General features: G+C 41.0%; 1 protein-coding gene across 1 annotated transcript; it reads left to right on the top strand.

The window, feature by feature from the left end:
• The first annotated feature begins 12809 nt into the window (after positions 1–12809).
• Positions 12810–14664, top strand: LOC4338459 (transcription factor SCREAM2). Its single transcript, XM_015783313.3, has 4 exons — positions 12810–13091; positions 13911–14039; positions 14144–14314; positions 14455–14664. Exons 1-4 carry the CDS (start codon positions 13014–13016, stop codon positions 14536–14538), a joined length of 462 nt encoding a protein of 153 aa, XP_015638799.1. The 5' UTR covers positions 12810–13013; the 3' UTR covers positions 14539–14664.
• Positions 14665–15202: the final 538 nt, after the last annotated feature.

Raw genomic sequence — 15202 nt, 5'->3', positions numbered from 1 at the left:
GGTCTAAAACCTAGACAAAACTTCTTTTAGTATTCACCCCACTTTGCAGGCTTTCTATGTGGTTTTGCTATTTTCGAAAATCATGCTATTGATGTTGGTTCATATGGTACCATAGATCCGGATGCAATATTGGATTAGTTCTATTAACCAAATGTATACGATTAATTAATTAGGAGTAGCATGTTTAGTGTGTTTTTTCTCTATTACATAGAAGATTCCACTACACACAGAAATACACTCCTTAACAAATGATTAATCTGAGTTGTGTGTGTTCAAGGGAGGATTCAGCGTAAGCGCTGAGGGGACTCAAATGCCCCACTGGATCACCAAGGAGAGAGAGAAAGGGAAAAATGAGGGAGATGAAAAAGAGAAGGGCCAGGGGCTAAAGGAGAAAGAAGTAGATAAATCTCCCCTATAATGTTTTTCTAGATCTGTCTCTGTGTGTATTTTGTTTTTACATGGATTCTTATGTTAGTTAGCGACGCTTCGACACTTTAACTGAAAACATGGGTTAATGTGGTGATTTTTTTTATGTATGTGGGTTGGGTTGGGGAGGGAAGGTTAATTGTGCTCCTTTTTATAGTGAAAGTGGAAGATGAACCGTTTTAACAAAGGTTGTTTCCTCTGAACTCGAACTTCAGTCGGTGTAAAATCATATGATTTACCAAAATGACAGGCATCATGCGCATCACTGAACGGGGTTGGATACTTTGCTGTCGGCAATAAATTAAAACCACTCTTACGTTAGGCCAAATTAAACAACAAATGCCAGCATACCTGCACTTGAACCAACTAATATTTTATAATTAGCCGATTTCTGAGCAGAGATCGAACAAGCAACAAATTGTAAACCCCAGGAGGAGTCAGGACAGATGACAACATGGAAGGAAACGTTACAATGGACATAAATAAAGTTGCAGGTAGCAAAAAGAAAAGTGGCATTATGTGAGCACGTGAGGGAATTTTTGGAAGGTGACCTCGTACGTATGTGGGTATATGTTCTCCTCGTGAGTCATCGTTTTGGCCTATCCGTGTCCCTTTTCTGCCCCTCTCTCATCCTCTTCTCGGCCTTTAGGGCCTTGGATGCACCTGAAAGAATCACTTCAATTGGACCGAAATCTCCTATTTAATTGGAGCAAACAGTGAAATAATTCCCTGCCCTGGGACGTGTTCTAAGCTATACGACAGTTTTGTCACTTGTCAATCGCACAATTCCATGACAGTAACATAAGTTAGCTCTTTGTGCATTGATTTGTCTAGGTCGTTATATCATCAGCTCGTCATCAATTTGGATGCAGATGCATTATTCTAAACCAACCAGTGCGTCCTCACGGTATAACCTGAAGTCTCTTTGTTTTTAGAACTTAACCTGAAATCCCTTTCAATAGAACAACTTGCTCATGATACTCAATTCAAATTAAGAAAGTGGTCTAAAATACCAAGATGGGGTAGTTGTCAAATGGGGGGTTTTTTTGTTACCTTCTACTATTGACAGTAGGTGGACTGTACAATTGAAATTTAATCATTAATTTTCATAAAACGTTTTAATTGAAACTGATAATGGGATATTTAAATTTAAAAAATTACCATACTGTGAAATCATGTGTGATATATATGATAAACAATAGACAAAAATGATAAATGTTTGGACTAATGTGGATCAAACTAGGAGGTGATCATGGTAAGGCCATCCCCAACCTAAAAACTATCAAATAGTTTCCACTTTTGCCATGTCATATAGACACTATGTATAGAAACTATATATCCAATGGATGGTGTCTTCAAATTAAATTCTCATCCAATCACATCTCATCTCTCTCTTTTTATCCACCTATCCCCTTGTTTTCTTTCTTGGTTCATGTGTAGAGATGGTTTCTTCATCTTTTTACCCCTCTCCTCATTAACTCTCTTGCCACATCAGATTTTCGTTTATATGGCAATGTAATTAATGCTATGGACACTAGATGATATGGAGGGTTAGGGATGGCCTAAGTGACGAGGGACTGAGATTAGAATGTGGTTTTCGAGGTCAAAATTCACTAGATGGAAGACGTGGAACAACTATGTTTTGTGATTATTGGGCTTCCTCTATCTTTATTATATATAAAAGGTACATATAGAGAATATACGAAAGCAAATAAAAGAGACACTACACCAGAAACAATATTACCAAACAACTAAAATGCACTTTAGCATGTAGGTGTAGCAACCGGCTGCCCCCAAGTGTTGGTAAAAATCAGAATTTTGCCAGGCAGACAGGACAACCTCACGCGAGAACGGAGATTTTTGGACGCGGGCACATTATGCAAAAAGAATTTTCGGAGCAAAAATTCTAAAAAGAAAAATTTCTGACACACTAGCTCAGTAGCTGCGGCCACTCCCGTGTCCGGCGGCCATCGGCGCCGTCGCTCCAACGATGTTGCGGTGGTCAATTGCCACTTCCATGTTTTTGCTTATTAGCATAATTGCGTTCCATTGTTACTATATATTTTACCTCCTAAGCTCCACATATATACTTCTAGGCTGCATAGTTTTGACCCTTGCAATCGTTGCATCACGTCCTTAAGGTATCATGAACCAACGATCGGTTGCACCGTCTCTAGTGTTGCTGATAAGACACTTGTAAGACCTTAGTAAGACGCTTCCATTTGCTAGCCTCTATTACAATCCTTGTTCCGTAGTTACTAGGATAATACTCTTTTGTTGTTTCTTGTTTTGTACTAACAATGGCAGGTTACATCACTTATCTACATGAAAAAAGTTGGATGGGTAGCAAACCATAGTTGCTACATCATATTCCTCAAGTGTAGATAATGTAAGTACTATGGTGAAAAGGAATTAAGTTTTCAAATGGAGAAAGCAAAGCATAAACAGTGCCACGATTTATTTCAAACAAGGTTCATGGTTAAGGATAGAGCATGTAGTGTTATAATCGATAGTGAAAGTTGCAGCAACCTTGTGAGTTAAGATTTGGTTGAGAACCTTGGATTGCCTACACAATGCATCCTCATCGATATTACTTCAAATGGTTCAACTTTTGTGGTAAGTTAACAGAAAGTAGAATTGTGAGAGTAAAATTTTTGATTGGAAGTTACCATGATACTGCAAATTTTGATCTTGTGCCTATGCAAGCATGCTCTTTGTTGTTTGGTCAACCATGGATAAATGATAACAATGTTTTGCATAATGATATTGCGGATACATACTCATTTACATCCAATTATCGAAAAATAAAATTGGTACCAATGAGTCTTGGTGAAATTTTCAAAGATGAACTTGAGAGAATAATGAGTGGTATCAATGAGATTTTCACAAATATCTTGGATGATATTAATATTGCGTTACCTTCAATTATTACAAAACGAATGCATCATTGTACCTCTTACTTTGGATACAAATATTTTTACAGGTATCTGAGAATAACCAAGGTAATGAGGAACACAAATAAAGGCGTAAATAAAAATGGCCTAGTCATAGCTACATGAGTGCATGAAAATGTTTATCTTTTTTACTTAAAGTACTGCCAGGGCTTTGCCTCGCAGTGTGATTTTCATTTACAGCAAAATATTTACAAACTACAAGGAAGAAAGAACATAAAACCAGGAATTACAAAAGTTGTAACCAATAAAAAACTATTTGTTTTAAAGGGTCCTTCATTCTGCACATGCAGAAGAACTTCTTTCTTGAACAGGATTCTCCATGATTCAAAGGAAGGTTGCTCATTTTGAAAAAAATTCCCATTCCTCTGCTTCCAGATATGCCAAGCAGTAATAAAGAAAACTTCCAGGAAACCTTTGTGGCTAAACTGCAGGCGTGCCGATACAATCATTTGAAAAAAAGTTGAGATTAGGATTCCACAAAATACCCAAATGCTGCCAACATCTCTAACTGAAAGGACAAAAGAAGAAAAGATGCTATCTTGTTTCCCTTAGATTATTAACACAAAGTTCACAAGTGAGGTCATCGTTCTCCTTTGCACAGTGACGACGATCAAGCATATCTCCGGTGTTCAATCTATCATTGAAATGAAGCCAGGCAAAGACCTTAATCTATCAATGAAAAATGTTTAATTGACCAAGTACCTATAATTTTTGAAGATGAGAACAAAGGTAATAATAATGGTGCTACATTTACTCAAAATATTATAGTTATGATGTATGTCCACTACTTATGCTACAACAGAGCAACTCATAGTGAAAATAATTGATGAAATACATTTGTCACAAGATAATTTGCTTGCTGTTTCTGGTGATAAAAAAGAGTTGTGTGACGTTTCACTCATATCTATGCCACAACTAGTGAATAAACATGTTAAGTCTATAATTGAACCACCATGTGTTGTGTTTAAACATATTATTCGCGTTGCAAGAGAGAAAGAAGATCTTAGATTGTTATCTTTTTTAAATACTTGGGGCTATATTCAATTTGATGACCTTTGTCCACTCAATTGTTTAGATAAGAAATTATTTGTTAATTTGAATTGCCATGTCCTTCTCATATAGTTTTTCATGTTATTTGCAATTATGATAATAAAGAGGAGTATAATGTGCATAGAGTATATATTTATTCGAATAATATACCTCATTTTCACGATGATATGTATTATCTAGAGGACTGTCACACCCAGAAATTTAGCCCAAATTTCTAGAATATTTTGTGTATTAAATCCCTGTCCCGGAATCAGCCAGGGTACATAAAACAACAAATTAATACATAGATCCAAACAAAAGTAAAGCATAAAATACTTACAAAAGAGGCACTTAGTCCTCACACCGAAAAGAAAGCAGTAGTAGCGGAAAAGGCGATCCTAGCGGGGCTTCAGCTCCACTCCACAGGCAAAACTCAACTGGGGTCTGAGTCTTGGTCCTCTAACTTCGTCTTCATCTGAGAAGAGCTACACTTTTGAAAGGGGGAATAATGCAAGCCACACCAATGATGCAGACGTGCAAGGGGATACAAGGATGGTTTGTGGTTATTTGCAAAGGCAGTTGTAAAACATTTATAGTTGAAAACAGTAAAACAGTTGATTAATTAAGGAAAGATTACATCTCCACTGAACAAAGCTACACCGCGTTGAACAGGCCCAACCAAACCACCTGAACTACACCAATTCATTAAGCCAATTTATTATTAAAGGTGAGACTAATCATGGTGATTCTGGTCGATCGCCCATAACCGCGGGCATGGCTATTCGAATAGTTTTACTCTGGCCAGAGGTGCACAACTGTACCCACAAGACACAATCCACCGTCATGTCATCGTGCCATGCATGACACTTCACCATGTTGAGTGATTGTGACAAGACCCTTTGCATAACTCCCCTGACCAATCGATGCCACACCTCAGGTTTCGCCCCCGCTCCCCAGTAGGCAGCGGACAGCCCCCCTCGTGCCACAGTAAATCCGGAAGCCGATCAACCGAACACCCCGGCCGACCCAAATCCATCACGCGCACCCTAGCCTCGGTACGTTAGCCAGAGGAAAGTTATACTAGAAGTCAAGCAGTTGCCCATTCCCACTTGTGGTAAGCGCGGTAAGTCTTCCAGTGCATCCCGCGAACCATATAAGTAATTATCTATCTAGTTTCTTTAGTTGTTTAAATGAGTTACAGGTTGGTTTGCAAGAAGGGGAGTGTTGTGGTTCTCCAAGTCTAATTTCAGAATCCAACCATATGGCTATCAAGAAGTCTACCTCACCCTATGTTGTGATAGATATGGATAAGTTCAACAGGCTCAAGACAATGTGAAACCGAGGACGGTTTCTAATCAACGAGGGGAGGATGATGAGGACATCACTAGATCGGATAAGACCATGGCTATCTTATATATTCATAAGTCAAAGGTACATGCTTTTTATGTCAGATTTACATGTTATATATTTGAACAAAGATTGCTATAGAATGAGTTTCATGTGTTTTCATTTGCAAAGGTACTTGCTTGGGTGAAGGAAAAGAGACCGAGCACAAGGAATGCATGGATGATCAAAGAAGTTGATTGGTGACCAAATCAAGACCTTCTCCATGTCTGCTCCAACCTCAGTATGTCACTTTTGGTTCATAAAAGGCAGAGATGAAGTTTTACATGTTTTGGATTCGGGTTCGGGTCTCCTAGAAGCATCAACATCAAACGGGCCTATGTCACATCCTGATTTTCGTTTCAGGATTTATAAATTATTTAATAAATTATTATTAGAATTTATATTAAATGTTCACTAATTTACAAGTGAAGTTAAATGTGGGAAATAAAATTTCCTAAATATAAAGCATGGATGGATTTAATTTTTATTAAATTCTCCATAGTTAATTATACTCTCTGGAATTTTCTCGGATTTTTCGGAGCTCAACTCTTAATTTTAATCATACAAAGAGCAGTTCAGAAATTATTTAAATATTAAATTAATCATTAAATGATCTGATTTTAATTTTGTTAAATACTTTGAGTGTCCAAGTATTTTCAGGATTTTTCTTGAAATTATTTGAGCATTGAAAGTATTTTTAACAATTCAAAGATCATCTCATTGATTAATTTATTAAATTGGAAGTCCTTTGTTGCTCCCTTCCGGCCCAGCCCAAAAAGTCTAGTTTCTCTCCTTGCCGCTACAGTGTCGTCTTCCAGCTCCAGACAGAGCCGAGCCAACCTGTGCAGTCGCCTCCTCCTCCATCAAATCCGGTGCATCCGTTGCTTCCCTTCCAAAATTGATTGCAAAAACGGATTCCTCTCTTTCTACTCTACCTAATCCCGAAGAAACCCCCATCAATTCGTTATCTATCTCACAAATTTTGGCCGTTTTTATTCGGGTGAACTCGGATAAATCCTAACTTCCTTCACCAAATCCATCCGTTCCTGAGCCGATCTCCTCCACCCATGCCTATAAATAGCATCCCCTAGTCGTCCTCTTCCGTTTGCCCCAAGTCCTGAGCTCCCTCGTCGCCCGTAGCGCCGCCGCCACGTTGCCCTAGCCGCCGCCGTCGCCGGCGACCTTCCAGCCGCGTCGCGCCGCCGCGGTAGCCATCGCCGTTGGCGTCCGTCGCCGCCGTCGGGTGCGCACGGAGGAGAGGAACCCCGGCCGCCCCTTCGCAGCCGCCTAAGACCGCCGGAGCGCCGCCGTCGACGTTGAGCCGAGCCGTGCCGCCTTGGGACCTCGTCGCCGGTCGCCGTTCATCGTCGTCCGTCGTAGTTTCTTGCACCGGTGAGTTCGCGTCGTCGTCCTCTACGCGTAGACGTCCTCCGTTAACCCGGCCGACCCCTCTACCGCCGGTGGTCACGTCACTCGTGCCATGGCCGGCGATGATGACATCATCATGACGTCATAAATCCCTTTTTCTAGGTTTTCTTTATTAGATGAAAATCGATTAAATTTCGGAAATTCATAACTAAATCATCGTAACTCGGATTCGAGTGGTTCAAGTTGCTAAATTTTTCTAAAATCAAAATCTACATGTTAAAAATATCCACATGTACTGTTTATGCTTGTTTTTGTACTGTTTTATTGATTTTATTCATTTGCTTTAGTTTCCGATATTCCGGAGGAGAGCGTTTTCGTTGAGGAAGGTTCGGAAGCGTTTGCGGAAGCTCAAGGCAAGTCACACATATCCCAAACAAACCTTTGAGCATGTTGAAACCGTTTAAAGCTAATGTTTTATTTCAACTTATGCATTATTTTCGAATGTCATTGGGTGGTGAGCCTTTTCCAATTAATTAATGGCCGAAGATGACTTTATTTTCCTATGAGTTATAATTTGATTAGCTAGAACCTTATATATTGGTTTGGTTCAACTAAATGCTATATATATATATATAATTGCTTAGCCATGCTTAGAAACATTAGCATCATTAATGGGGTGAATTATACTATATTATTAATTATGGTTATATTTAATGGTATCTCACGATGGTTAATCGTGTTATGTTAATTAATTGATAATTAAAACTGGATTAAGGTGGGTTGTGAGCATATGGTTTTGAAGGTCGTGCTCATGACAATAAAGGATCGGTTCGCGAGCTACTGTTGTGAGACATTAACCGTGCCAACCACAAGCCAGCATGGGCAACGGCTTTACCTTTTATATAGCATCATTCATTACGGGGTGCCAGACTGAGAAGCGGCGAGAAGTCCGTGGGGTCGCTGGGGAGTCCATGCCTCTGGTTTTTGAGGGGGTGATTATGATCCAGGAATGGTGCACTGTGGTGAGTTGTGTTGTACAAAGGGTACTGTCACGATTTCCCTCTTTGCAGTGCCGTGGTGGTACTTCGGGGCATGGCAACATATGTAGAATCGTGTCTTGTGGGTACAGTGGTACTCCTCTAGCCAGAGTAAAACTATTCGAATAGCCGTTCCCGCGGTCATGGGCGGGTTGAGCAATGTTTTTCGTGATTAGTCCCACACTACTCATTAATGATAATAATGTGAAAATAAATTTGACTCCTGGTTTGGAATGGTAAATTCCTGGTTTGGAGGTTTGATCTGTACGACCGGGGTTGGTTGTTCAGGTTTGGTTGGGTCTGAGCAGTATGGGTGTGCTGTTCAGTATTGATTAAAATTTCTGATTAATTACTCTACTGTTTCACTACTCTTAAATCTTTGTTAAATGCTGCTTTCGCAAATGAGACTATATTATGCCATCCTTTGGTATCCTTGTGCACTTGCATATTTGCTGTGTGGCTTGTTGCGTATGTCATATGCTCATTCTTGCAATAATCAATCAACCTCAGTTGAAGAAAAAGGATCCAGAAGGAGAAGACGTTAGGCTTATACCCCAGTTGAGCTGCCTGTGGGAGTGGAGCTGAAGCCATCGCTAGACCGTTATTCCGCTGCTGTTTTCTTTTCTTTTGTAAGTATGTAACGTTATTATTATGATGGATTTGTATATTAAATTGTCAGTTTGTGTATCTCGGATGATTCCTAGACAAGGATTTTATGCACAAATAAGTTCGGAAATTACTAGTGAATTTCCGGGCGTGACAGCCTAGCTCGCTGATCTAGAAGGAATCTCGAGGCCCATGAATACTTGTTGCAAAGCTTAAGGAGTCTACTTTCAGATGGTTTTGTTTCTACATCAAAATTCCTACTGAGGTATCGGGAATCTGCAAAACAAGCCATGTATCTCATCCAGTCCGAATCTGATTTTGTCGTCATCACTTAGAGTCGGATTTTGCTTATATTATTTCCGCCATTGCAGTTTCACCGCTTGTTTGGTTTTTGTGGGACCCCAAATTTGAGTGCTTAAACATTCATAGGCAATTAAGTTGCAATCCACCTTATTTTTGCTTGTGTTCTTTGATTCCCATGTAAGAATTAGCCTTCTCGGTGAGGTCAACCGGGCAGTGCACGATTGATAACAAGAGGAGACGTCATGCTATGATTGCAGGGTTCGGATCGTGTTGATCGGAAGTCAGATCGTGTGTGTCAAGTTTCCGCCAAATTGAGAGTTATCAATACCTATCAGAAGATCGGGACCTAGTTCCTCATCAGACTGTCTATACGCCATTTGATAAGAAAACTCCCCAGAAATCTTGCAAATTTTGGACCACTCGATTGCTTTAAAAATTGTGCAGGGCAACCAAACCCTAAAAACCTCCTCTTCATCTCCTTTCTCTTAACTCCCTTACACCGCTGCCACTCAGTAGCACGAGAGCACGATTCACATAACCTCCACCGCCACCCGGCCTCGCCGGCTGGCTGGAAGGCATCAACGGTGCTGGCGAGGCCCTCCCGGTTGGCTTCCTTGCCCTACCCATCCCTCTCCTCTCCTTTTCCTCATGCCGGTGGCGGCAAGCTGCCCCTGTGGTGCCGTCTTCCCCATCTCCTGCGGCTCTCCACCACCACAGGCCACTCCTCCAAACAGGCCGATGTTGGCGGCGGTCACCCACTCGATGCATGCGTCGCCCATCATCGGGCTGCCACCTCCCATGGCCACCTCTCTAAAGCCAGTGAACTCCCCCCTCCTTCCCCTCTCCCTCCCACCCCTCCCACCCCCACCCCAACCCAGGACCCTAATTCGTCAGTCTTCCGCCGAAGTTTGGGTTGTCACCGGCACTGAATAAGAAGAGAAGGTCACCGGAGTTTGAGAAGAAGCACCTTGAGCACGAATCGTGAAGTGGCCCCAAATCTACAAGATTTGGGGATGGATTTTCCGTTGACAGATAGTTATATTAGCAATCCCGTTAATAAAATTTGGTTATCACTACTTTACCGTGTAAAAATGTATTAGGTTGGATCACTCATTTCTTATCTTCAGAACTTCAACTTAATTTGTAGGTGGCGGCAGCGGCAGGTGGCCAAGGGTTTCCGGCGGCAACATCACCGATGAGTTCATGCATGATTGTTCTTGTTCGTGTAGTTCTTGCTTGTGTAGTTCTTAATGGATTGTTGTTTTTCATGGATCTGTGATGGATTGTTGTTATGACCTGTGATTGGTCTATGTTGAAATGTGATTGTTGTTGACCGGGGAATGGGCCTGAATGGGTCGGCTCGAAAGCATCGGCTCGGCTTGGAGCCGGCTTCTTCTCTTTTTTTTTTAATCAGAGAGGATGCAAGTGCTGGTTGTGGTGCCAACAAATTGATGCCGGCTAGGAAACCGGCACCTATTAGAGTTTGTGTGCTAGTGTTTACCCCTATTTTTAATTCATATTACTTTATATTGTGCGATATGAAATGACATGCAAACGCGCGCGCCAACCAGCAGCGGCACGCGTCGGTAGCTACTCTCTCTGCATCGATCGTTGCTGCCGCCTAGCCGCGCGTGATCAGCGAGCGAGCGACGACGGCTTGCTGCCGTACTGTACAGCCATGCTCGATCGATATACGTACACACACGTGAACTATACTGCAGCTAGACGCGCGCAGCAGCAGCAGCAGCAGCCGCAAGCAAATTAAGACCTCGGGACAGGGCAAAGCCAACCAAGGTGACGATTTTTGCGAGATATCGATCGATCGAATTGAATCCCCGGCCGTTTGGGTTTTGGCTGCCAGGGACGATCGAGACGACGACACACGGGCGCGAGCTCGCATGCAGCAGCGGGAGCTCTAGCTAGTGTTGAGTTGTGATCCAAATTCATTTGCACTATATCGTCATCCCTTTTAGGATTCCACCATATATATATACCTCTTGTAAGCCGCCGTGCGGCGATATAACCTCACCTCAGATATAGTGAAAATATTTTGCTGGCTGGTGCCCGTGGTTTTTTCTCTTCTGTTTTAGGAGGGTTTTCCATGTTAAATCTCGTGTCTTCTGTGATTGATCTATTATTTTTTATCATTTGTTCGCCTATCGTTTCCTAACAGCTAGCTAGCTGATGCTGATGCTAGCTGCAGCACAACACGAGCATGCATGCAGTAGACACAGCTAGCTACAATATGGCTCTATATGGGATCGATCGGTGCGACGACGACGACGACCACGACGAGTACGTACACTGGGATCGGGAGAGATCACGAGACGGCGGCCGCTAGCATCGGGGCATGGCATGGCATGCGTCGCGCCAAATCAACCCCGCGCGTCACGAGACCCCAGCCCTCCTACGTACGTACGCTTCACGTATATGTATAGTATATATATACATACGTATATATGTTTGCTAGCTAGCTAGAGATCGATCGAGCTTGTGAACTCTCCCCCCAGCTTGTACACATCGTCGACTCTGATGATCTGCAGCTCAATTGTACGCTTGCTTGCATGCGTGGCTGCAGGCCTGTGCCCTCTCCCTGCTGCCATGTCCAACTGGCAGAGAACTCATATGTGTGTATATAGGTCTTATATATGTGTGTGTGTGTGTGTTTCTCTGTGACTCTGGCTTTGTTTGCTAGCACTACTAGTATCACATGCATAGTATACATGTCTTCAGCTCACCTCCAATATATATGCTGTTTGCTAGCTATAGCTTAATTAGCTGCTGTTACTTGTTCAGAGTTACACCTAGATAGCTTGCTACTGTACATGCTTGATTAAGAGGTAACAAACAATAACTGATGAGGAGGAGTACAAGCACAGCAGGGAGAGATAGACATGAATGACCAGTGGCTTAGCATGTTGATGTGGCAATCAGTGAATATACAGGTAAAAGCGATGATGACTGATTGAATTGAAGTTGAGGAGGTGGCTCCCCTACCCTCTCTTTGTCATATGTTTTGGCCGTGGGCACATATCGAATGATGCGTTGGGAGCTAGTGCATGGGGGGGAATGTGTGAGGCCATTTGTTTAAGGGTAGAGAATAAGGGAAGGAATTTGATGTTTTGGTTGCTGCCCCGGACCGGCCAGGAGTCATGTGAGGAAAAAGTACATTCCTTTGTACTTTTCCTGGTCCGTGCGTGAACCAAATTTGGTCATGCAACACACAAGAGCCTTACCGGCTCAGACTTGGCATGACGTGGACGTACATACAACGGCGACGCCACTCTAGCTATAGCCCTCTCCTCACTCATTGCAATGCAACCCTCTCTGTTAATTTATCTGTGATATTCAATCAAATCAAATTATAAACAGATGTGTTGGTAATAATCACTTTTTTAAGATGATACAATTGCTCGGAGATCATTTTCGGTTTCTGTATAATTAGGATGCACACGGTACGTCCAACTAATTCATTGTCGATTACCACTAGAATATTAATCAAGATATGTTTTAATTAAGATAATGGAAGATGTAGGAAAGATACTAGATATGATAGATTAATTTCATAATCCCTCGTTTTTCAATTCAACATGATATGTGGTCAATGTTACTTAACATTATTATTATTTTTACTTTTGATTGTAACGCGTTTTGGTTTAATTAGTACACGATCCTAGTGAGCACGCATACTTTGAGCTCCGGTCATTATCGATCTTGACCAGAGAGAGTATCAAAGGCTCCAATGAATAGCTAACATGTAGTAACCGTGTCTCATGTCAGGAGGCTCCTGTGTTGCCCAAGTCTTTAAATAGCTCTCTCCTCAGTCTCTCACGGCCTCATCACCACCATAGTAGTGAGCTAGCTTAGCTTGTTCACCACGAGAGAGAGAGAGAGAGAGAGAGAGATGGTCTCCCGGGAGCAGAAGAGAGCGAGTTTGCATGAGAAGCTGCAGATTCTCCGAACTCTTACCCATTCTCATGCGGTATGTCTTTGTACTATCTCTCACACGCTTATTCATCTTTTTTTTCCATGGAATAAACTTAATTTATCCTAGCTAGATGAACAAATAATCCAGAGAAACTGCAAGAAGTTTTTTTCCATTGTGCTTGCCTCGTTTGATTGACCCAATTTCTTTTTTTTTTGTCTATTATTAATGAACATATCTGGTGATTTCTTTCGAGTTCCTGTAAGCTGCCTGGCCTAAATTTACCTTGAAAACATTTTCTTAGTTCTTAATTTGTTTCTTATCCTTTGTGAAAGAATATATGTCACGCATATCAATTTATAGAAATTAAGCTTTTTCTCTCTGAAGAATTGTAGAGAACAATTTGAACGGCTTTCGATCTTTCACTCTTTAACTGTAGAGTATGCCTGCAACAAGTTCCAGTAATAACCCCAGGTGTGAAAATTAACAAGTTCCAGTAATCTTTGACCTGCAACAAGAATTATATTAAGGGCCGTGAACAAACTAGCTATCTGTACCTAATGATCGACGGGAAATATTGCTGTTGAATCTTGGAGATATGTAGTCTACGTTGTAGAGATATTTTTATCGATAATAGAAATCAATACAGCCTCTATATGCTGCCTCCACTTATATATTATTACAGAATAGTCATCCAATATAAAGTTGCTAAATGAAAGAAGAAATATTAGAAGAGTTTAATAACCACCCTAACATCATAATATATATCATATAGATTTCCTTTCAAAAAATATATCATATAGATTTGTCTTTTACAAAATTAATTAACTAGTTTAAAGTGGGAAACTGAATTAAATGTATACGTTTCCCACGCAGGTAAATAAAATGTCTATAATCTCTGATGCATCAACATACATCAAAGATCTGAAGCAGAAGATTGCCGCACTGAACAAAGAATTAGGGTGTGCAAAGAACATGAATATTTGCGAAGAACCCTCACCTGTGGTAAGATCAATGTGCTGATATAGGTCATCCATTCTCATCGATTGAATGACATGATGTGTACAAATTGGTGTATAAATTAATATGTCTATATAATGGTCGATCAGGTGAGAGTTCAAGTTCTAGACAAGGGTTTCCTCATCAATGTGTTCATGGACAAAAGCAGCCCTGGGCTACTATCCTCCATTCTGCAAGCCTTCGATGAGTTAGGACTCACTGTGATTGAGGCTAGGGCTTCATGCTCCAATTCATTTCGACTCGAAGCAGTAGGAGGAGAGGTAAGATATATTCTTTGTACACAATTAATGTAAATACATGTAGAAATTCTCTTTGCATTCGAATCTACACATTTTTGAAGATGCTTGAGTTTGCATTTGCTCATGTACTTCGATCGGATTCTATTTTGTCATTGTTACAGCACGAGGAAGCCGATGGAGGGATCGATGCAAATGCAGTGGAGCTAGCGGTGATGCAAGCCATCAAGAGCACTCCAGGAAAATAGAGAACATTCATGTATATATATGTGTGTGTATATGCATGCTTGATCGAGCTGGAGCAAGGAAGAGCCAAAAATGACCATCTAAATCTCTAATTAAGATTACTGCTCTAATGCTATTATTCTACTTTACATTGAGCGCGCTCTCTCTCTCTCAGAAGGGGACACCCTCTTAATCATCAAGAGATTTAAATTATATACTCCCTCCATCCATTAATATTTGACGTTGGTTATTTCACGTCAAACAAAAAAAAAGAACCGGAGGTAATATCTCGCAAGAGTTGAGTTTTGTATGTGTGCACTAAGCACCAGCTGGGTGACATCTAATGAAAATGTCTAGATATATAAATATATCAGAGGTATTTTTATGGTCTATATTAAAGGAGGAAATAACCATATGTACCACAATTTTTGGTGTTAACTGTGGTATATCTTATTAGTGTTGAAGTAGCATAATGTTAGATTAACAAGGTAAAATATGTACCTCATTTCTGCTTAAGGACATTATTAACGCCTTTTTATAGCTAACATATGCACCGAGCCTCTCTTGGTGATGGGGATGTCAAAAGTAGATGCCTACTTATGGACCCCTGATCAAGGCAAGAAAATGGAAAAAAAATCAGTTAGCTGAGCCAATTTAGAGTTAAATTTAGGGTAAACATCTATCTTA

The sequence above is a fragment of the Oryza sativa genome, chromosome 5 (assembly GCF_034140825.1).
Source record: "Oryza sativa Japonica Group chromosome 5, ASM3414082v1".
In the NCBI taxonomy this organism is placed as follows: domain Eukaryota; kingdom Viridiplantae; phylum Streptophyta; class Magnoliopsida; order Poales; family Poaceae; genus Oryza; species Oryza sativa.
Note: the sequence above shows the minus strand (reverse complement) of the source record. Positions and strands in the feature narration are given on the sequence as shown.

Coding starts and splice junctions, on each gene's coding strand:
- LOC4338459 (XM_015783313.3), top strand. CDS start 13,014: ATGGTCTCCCGGGAGCAGAAGAGAGCGAGTTTGCATGAGAAGCTGCAG. Junction 14,040..14,143: donor GCGAAGAACCCTCACCTGTG/GTAAGATCAATG, acceptor ATGGTCGATCAG/GTGAGAGTTCAAGTTCTAGA. Junction 14,315..14,454: donor TCGAAGCAGTAGGAGGAGAG/GTAAGATATATT, acceptor TCATTGTTACAG/CACGAGGAAGCCGATGGAGG.